The sequence below is a fragment of the Pholis gunnellus genome, assembly GCF_910591455.1.
Source record: "Pholis gunnellus genome assembly, chromosome: 1".
In the NCBI taxonomy this organism is placed as follows: domain Eukaryota; kingdom Metazoa; phylum Chordata; class Actinopteri; order Perciformes; family Pholidae; genus Pholis; species Pholis gunnellus.
The window spans coordinates 23,890,152-23,898,371 of NC_136528.1; the positions used below are offsets into that span (position 1 = coordinate 23,890,152).

The following is an 8,220-nucleotide window of genomic DNA, read 5'->3' on the forward strand; positions in this document are numbered from 1 at the left end:
AATCTTGCTGTTGGACCTGCATGTATGGAGAGTCAGTAGTGCAGAGATTGTGAAGGAAAAACTAAAAAGAGAAAATCTAAGTGCATTAGCAACATAAAAAGACTTTCAATGTGCAAACTTCTTTGTGCAAAAATACTCACCTTTGAATACAATATGCTGTGCTAAATCACACAGGTGTGTAAATTGTTGTTTAATGTTACATTACAATAGAAGCCTTTTAGAAACGACGTCCTTGACTGCAGGACGTCGTTTCCAAACTTGACAGAGAGGGAGAAGTCTCCTGGTACTGCATTGTAGCTTACTGCATTTTAGATGAAAAAACATGTAAGAGAAAAGTAAACTGATACAGTCAAACTAATCACAATCATCATTCTTGCTTAATGAATGTAGGATTTACTGTGCTGCAAACTAGACTGATATTTTCAGTAATACAGCATTTGTATAATGTTCTCTGAAAGGACTCTTGCAAGATCAGTTGTCTTCGTGAATTAGCTATGTTTGACGGCATTAATTGATGACAATTGTGTAATTAAAATGTTGTGATTGACATATACAATGTTATATTTTTATATTTACTGGCTGATGTATTAACCAATTTGATACAGATGTTTTCAGTTTGTGTGCTATGTCAGATTTTTAAGGACACATTTAGGAGAGTTGTGAAAATGTAAAGTGTGTTGTGAAAATTGGGCCAAAGTAACTGTAAAAAAAATATATACAGATGCAAGAGTAGTATTTCTATACATCTATATTCTCATGTGAGGGCTGCCCTGCCATACAACATGTTCCCCTTCAGCCCGTCTCTTTTCTAAAGACAGTAAGGAAGGGACACACTGGATGTACGGCCTTTTTTTTCATCCCATAGAGAGTCAGTGGGGAGAATAATGTAGTGGTCACACACACACACACACACACACGCATACATACAAAAGCTCACAATGGCCCCAAGGGACCAGTTCACTCTCCGAATGAAGACGCTGAGGGAGGGTGGATGGGGCCCATGTGGACTATTGACATGAACACACAAGGGCCTTGGTGGTGGTGACGGTTGGGGGGTGGGTGACACAAAGACACAGAAGGAAAGATGTGACATTTGAGTTTGTATGAGTTAATAAATATAGCCTTAAGATTTTAGACGAGAGACTTTAAGGATTTTGTTTATTTTTTATTTTAAGGCAACAACACATTACAGATTTTGTTAAATTTGCCTTAATTCAATTATATTGGTTACAACAGTGCTACATTGAATTGACTACAGGAGGTGCAGCATTAAGGGACAGCAATGGCGAAGAACAAGAGAGGAAACAAAGGACATAGACAGGGAGAAAATGTTAGGAGGGTCGTCGTACCTCTTAGCTCATCACGACGCACATCCAGCCCCGCCCTGTCCTGTGTGGGTGTGTGTGTCTGTGTGTGTGAGCGTCTTTAGTATCACAATCAGTGCCCCGGCTGAGTCTGAGCCAGAGGATCCATTAGAGCTGATTGAGGAGCACAAGGGTGCAGACGTAACCCTGAGAGAAGGTGACGAGAACACACGTACACACACACACAGTCCAGTCACAGAACATGAGTAAAACTAGAGCTACAAGCAACTACTGTATATCACAGTACTATGAAGACTCACACGTGAGCATAAGAGGGCTGTAATGAAGACTATACACACACCATGTGAACGCATTTAAACATACACAAAGATGCACAAAATGCTGTGAAAAAGAACAATTTGGAGCCAAGTGTTTGGAGTCGAAAAGATTGATTTATTATAATTTATTATTTACCTCTTATATTACACGCACACACATAAATTGTCATTCTTAAACGAGGAGGGAGGGATGAATTTGAAAGGATTTGTACAAGAGGTAACAAATAATGAATGGATCTTTTGGACTCCAAACACACTCCAAATGATCACAAATTCACATTTTGACTTGTTATGGCAAGTGAAGCCCAGGTGTTGCTAATGGCATCAACGGTGTCTCTGTTAAGTGTCCCAATATTTGCACCTGTGCTTTTCCTACTGTGACATGTTAAATGTCTTCAGTGAAAAAGGTTTATTGGCTCTACTTGTATTGTTCTGTAAAATGAACAGTGCTGTACAATCTTCAATGAGGTTTTTTTGGACAATTATTTTCTTTACAATGAACAAAAAAAAAAAGAACTTAAATTTAAACTAAAAACAGCCCTGCAAAGCTGGGCAATATGTGCAACATAGCACACATATAAACGTATGGAGCCTTGCTGTAATTCATGCAGTCACATGTTCCATACCTCCTCCAATCACATATGTCCATGCCCTCACAGCACACAGTCGCTGTGAACATTTACCGCTCAGTCAGTTAACAATAACACTGAGATTTGCTTCAAATATTTAAGTCCCTTCATCTCCACAGGCTCCTCCCGCATTAGCACGCAGATGAACAAGAAGTGGGAATGTTTCTTTATCATGTGTTTTATGGTCGTTAAAGGTTATATAAATATGTAGTTTAAACTGTATATGTATGTTATAGTATGGTATGATCAAACAACCTTATTCAGAGGAAGGGAAGAAAATAAAGTACAGAACAAAGAAGCAGACAAGATGTTTATGAGATACGGTGATGTCTCAATGTGTGTGTTTACCGGGGGTTAAGAAATAAGAAGAAGAAGTGTGTCTCTGTTGACAGAGAAGAAGAGAAGGTCTCCTCTCGTCTCTGCCGTTGTGTCAGACAGGAGCAGGGAGAGGATCACTGGAGAGGAGCTGAGTGAGGGCGAGAGAGGGGAGACACCACGTGGATGATGGGCCGGGGTGCTGTAGAGAGAGAGCACAGAGACAGTGGTGAGGAGGTCACACTCCGGCACACTGCAGAGTGACAGTGTTTGGCTGGGTGTCGCATCAGGAGGCTGCCTCATGTCAAAAGCAGGACACATGACTGTTCAGAGTCGTAACCCGGCGCTGCACACACACACACACACACACACACATCACTAAAAACATGTACAAAAACACATGGATAGGTACTGAAAAGCAAAGTCACAGCACTTCAAAATACAATGAAATATTTTCAACTTTGACGTCTAAAAGTAAGAAAACAATCAGAAAACAGTCAACATTTAATACAATGTAATCTACCAGGTTTAACTTCGTGTATAAGAGCCATTTGTCATCATTTTTTTAATAACCACATAGTATTTTAAATAAAGCTGTCCCCAGTGTAGCCTCCGGTTGCCTGTTGTGTGGTGTTACATTTTGGCGCTCAGCCCTCGTCCCTCTTATGTTAATTGTCTCAGTCCAAAAGTCATAATTGATTGAACAAAGATAAATGTAATAATTTCCAAAATTCACAACAGGTTTTTATTTTCAATCCATATTTGTTGGCGTTTAGCTTTTTCACTGCGGTCTAAAAACTGTTTACTCTCCCACACGCACCTGTATTAATGGAGCGGTCTACCATAACATATATTACATTTAGCCTAACCACAATAACACAACATTTTATTTTCCCCATTTATTTTAAGCTTATAACACAATGCAACACGATGACAGACATTCAAAGCTTCATTCTAAAACCTCAATACAAGCTTCAAATATATATATAAGACATTTTCCACTGCTTTATCTGCTGGCCAATCCAGTCAATCAGGAGAGAACCAGACTCACTGCTGAACCCAGCTGCTCATTGAGAAAGAGGAGGCGGTGGCAGACGGGGGGTTGGGAGAACTCAGTGGGGTGGAAGTGAGTTATGAGTGGCTGAATTCAGATCAGAGCAGAGAGACACTGCTGCTGCAGGAGGAGTAGCGGCTCTGCACAGCAACAGCTGAGACAGCATTTGTCAATATGCAATTTAAATGTGTACATTAATACAATTCTAATACCTTGAACCGACCAGTATTTCTGGTGCCGACTAGCAAGGGTAGCAACTTTTGATCGACTAGTCGACTAATCATGCACACCCCTAAAGCACAACTGGAAATAGAGAAGTAAAACAGCACATTGAGGAGGACAGCAGGATGCCTAGTCAAATTATCACATGCTCAACTGTGTGAAATTTCCCAACTTTCTGACTTTGCGTCAGTGAAAAGTAGTTGTTGCCCATTCTTCCACCTAAACACTCACCACATTCCACAATACCTCTCTTTCTTCTTTCTCACTCTAAACGACCGAAACATTCAAAGTCCAACCCCAAAATGTTACATCAACATGAAGCTTGTAATTTCTTCTGTCAGGGTCAGCAACCCTCAACACAACGTGATGTATGGCTTTAGAAATATGAACCAAAAACTACAGATAAATACATACACTGCCTCTGAGGGGAACCATATGTTGAGTTATCGAGCTGCCATATCTCTTGACCTTTATGTTCTCAAGGAAATGGCTGGAGAGATAAACTTAACAAGTCCCTTTATCAAATTATCTTCTACCAGACTTTGAGAAAAATTGTAACCTTTAACGGCGATAACACAGACATGAGGTCGAGACTGGACGGAGGCCTACGATGTCTTGGCCCTTGTGGAGTGTAGAGAGAGAGACTTGGTCGTTTATTTTATAATAAAGTCTTTGTGATACACTTGTTTTTCAGTGTCACACATCTCCAATAAACAAACATATTGCCTCTATTTTATACAGCGGGAAGAAAACACTGGGTCATTCAAAGGTTGTACACAATGTGTCTTAGCGGTCCAGTAACTCCTAGTATCTCCATTAAACACGAGAACATCAACCTGCTTCTGTGTTTAATGTCCACTAGATGTCGCTCTAATCCAAAGAATGAACTGTCTCCAGTAGGAAATGCTGGCACATTAATGTTTGTGCTATATAACAATATTTAGTGTCAGAAAAGCAAGTTTACGAGCTTTCAGCTGCAAAAGTTAGACATGATGTTTGTTTGTTTGTATTTACAGAGTTTATGTAAACCACCATTAATCCGGGATATGAACCGAATATCTATACATGTTTTTAATGCTTTTTGCTTCATCAAAATATCCACATTTCTGCTGTTGCATAATATTTTTGTCATCTTTGAATTAAAGCTTGCTTTACTTTCCTATCAGATTGGCTAAATATCTGCAAGATGTGTTCCATAATCTCATCAGAGATTGTATTGCAACACCATTCTGATTGTTTATCTTCTTTCTGTATCGTGTCTTCAGGCTGCAGCTGCACAACACAAAACTGTGTCTCTAACAAATAGCTGAAGCTTTTTATGCATCAAATAAAATTCAACATCTGCGTTAACGAAGCAGTCACTCTGATTATGAGAGATAATGTCAGTGGCAGAAATGCTGATGTGTGGACTGAAATATGAAACGGCTAACACTGCACTTCAAGACTAGATCACAGAGCTCTTTGGTGGAAAGCTGAAACCAATATTGGGTACTTCATATTATGTGGATTTCAGGGAAAGTTGTTTTTGGTACATTTTGTGTACTGACCTTTGTCTGTTACTGCAGAAGTACACATAAAGATCCAGGACACACTTATGCTTAATCTATTTCACCTCAAGGTCTGTTTAGTGGCTTTTGATCACACAGTCAGATTGAGTTTGACCACTTGTTTGAATTATAATTTGTAAGTATAACTTTTAAGTCACACGAATGAGAATTCCTGGAACACCATGGTGCTTTATGTGAACATGATGAAGAGAGAGTTGTTAAGGTTGCCACAAAAGCTTTTTCTTCATAACAATAGCTTGTCTGCTTCTAGTGGATTATTAATACCACACTGCACTGTATCTGTTTCTGCAACCTAAAGGAACATGCTACATGACCATGACCATTTTTACTGTTGTACTGTGCCGCAGAAAGACACAAACATCCTGTTACATGACCCGTCATAAATGCATTAGGGCAAGCCATAAAGACGTTCAGCATCCATTATGGTTACAAATAGCTTCCCAGATCTTTACCACATGTCGTGAAAAATGAGTAAAAAAAAGTAACTAACCAATTGTTTTACTTGACCCAGTCTAATATGTGTATTATGAAGGCTTATAGTGAGTCTTATAATGCACTCTGCATCACATAAGTGAATTTTCATAGAAAGTACTACATCTGTTAAACACACAGCACAATATTTCCCACTGAAATGTAGTGCACAATGAAGTAGCAGAATAAGAAAGTAGGTCTAATCAAGCAAAGCAAACTCGAAGCACAAGTACCTCAACAATTGTACTTTATCTCGTTTATTTAACGCCTACAGAAACTGGTGTGTAAAGATGACACATAATGATTAATTAGTGATCTTTAGAGGTGTGGCAGGTTTTATTACCTTTCGACAGAGCCAGACTAGACGTTTCCCATCAATCTTGTCATCTAACTCTTGGAAAGACATTGTTTTTATTAGTCCTACAGTAGATGTGGGGGCCTATTTGTCACTTTCTCTGCATGCGTGTTTACAAGTGGGATGTTGAGGCTTACGTCTCGCCCTTGAATGCATCATTGTGTTTTGTCAGAGCTTTCCAGTGAACAGTTAATATCTCTGTTGGCCGTCCTCTTCCTCCTCCTCCCACACAGCCAAACCAATACAAACATTTCTGTACAGCACGGACACTCTCAAACTATCCGTCCTGTGAACAGGGACACTACCAGGACCTAAACAACTGAGAAAAGAAGAGCGAGAGATGGCACAAACCGACAGCCAAAGTTCAACTTTCCCCGAGATTGTGGAGCTAAACGTGGGTGGGCAGGTGTATGTGACCCGACTCGAAACTCTCACGGCCGCCCCCAACTCTCTCCTGTGGACCAAGTTCACCCAGAGCTCCCCGGGCGACCTGCCGAAAGACGGAAAGGGCCGCTTCTTCTTCGACCGGGACGGCTTTCTGTTCCGCTACATTTTAGATTATTTGCGGGACTCCGAGCTCTTCCTGCCCGAGTATTTCAAAGAGAGGAGGAGGCTGCAGAAAGAAGCGGACTTCTTCCGACTGCCGGAGCTGTCGAGGCGCCTGTCGACGGTCAGCAAAGACGGCTCGTGCACGGAGGACAGCGGGGAGCCGGAGGACACCGAGCTCACCAGCCCGGTCACCACCTCCTCCTCCTCCTCGGACAGGACCCTGCGCTCTCCCGGGGCCAACGCCGGCTACATCACCATCGGGTACAGAGGCAGCTACACCATCGGCAGGGACATCCAGGCGGACGCGAAATTCCGCAGGGTCGCCAGAATCACCGTGTGCAGCAAGATCTCTCTGGCCAAAGAGGTCTTCGGGGAAACCTTGAACGAGAGCCGCGACCCGGACCGCCCGCCCGACAAATACACCGCCCGGTATTACCTGAAGTATAACTTTCTGGAGCAGGCGTTCGACCGGCTGGCCGAGGCTGGTTTCCACATGGTGGCCTGCAACTCCACCGGGACCTGCTCATACGGTAGTAATGACCCGGGGGAGGACAAACTGTGGACCAGTTACACCGAGTATGTTTTCTCCCGATGAACGAACTGAAAACTGCTCTCTGGGTGCAAGTGCATTCATGCATACGACATATTAACCAACAGTTGGAGTGATCCTCTGCTCCATTAGTGCTTACTTTGATGAACTCTCCAAACAGGCAGTTCAGCCGTGTCTAGTTTCAGTGTCTTGTGTTTTTCCTCACTCTCACGCTCTGTGCAGTGGGATCAGCCAGAGTTGAAATTGTTCTGCCATTTTCTCCTCAGTTCTGCAAAGCAGAAGACTTCCTCCTAACCCAAACATGAATGCCATTGGTTAGTAAGGATCGAAGGCACATGGCTTCTTTTTATGTCACTGGGTAGCTCTGTGTTTTTTGTGTGGCCTTGTGATTCGTTATAGCTTTTACAGAGACTGCTTTGTTCTTAATTAAATGAGTGGTTACTCTCAGAAATGTTAGACTCTGGTTTTCTTTTGATCCTTACTGAGCTGCGCTTGTATCACGTTATTGTGGAGAGGCTTCTGCTGATCCAAACACATTAACTATAGGACACTGTAAATAGCCTACTGTTCAATTAGCCTCTTAAGTCTTTCATTTTGGGGATTGATTGATAAGAAAGACATTAAGTTGCTTCTTCGGTATGATGGTTTTATATTTTTTAATTTACCTTTTTCTTTGTTGCTTAATTTGATTATATCAACTACAGTATCACTGCTTTGAAGATTACACATTAGGACGTCACAATGCTTCATTGTTATGTGCCATTTATGAGCTAATGTCACTGTTTGCTCTTTAGATATGAAGCCACACCCCTTCGTCCCTGTGAGTTCACTGTGAAAACGTATTTAAGTTGTATGTGATAATACC

The 8,220-nt window shown here is 41.5% G+C and overlaps 1 protein-coding gene across 1 annotated transcript; it reads left to right on the forward strand.

Moving 5' to 3' along the window:
• Positions 1-6,533: 6,533 nt before the first annotated feature.
• On the forward strand, positions 6,534-7,811 carry LOC306703649 (BTB/POZ domain-containing protein KCTD12-like). The gene has a single exon (XM_079169677.1). The coding sequence runs from the start codon at positions 6,597-6,599 to the stop codon at positions 7,398-7,400; it is 804 nt and encodes a 267-aa protein (XP_079025803.1). The 5' UTR covers positions 6,534-6,596; the 3' UTR covers positions 7,401-7,811.
• The last annotated feature ends 409 nt before the right edge of the window (positions 7,812-8,220 follow it).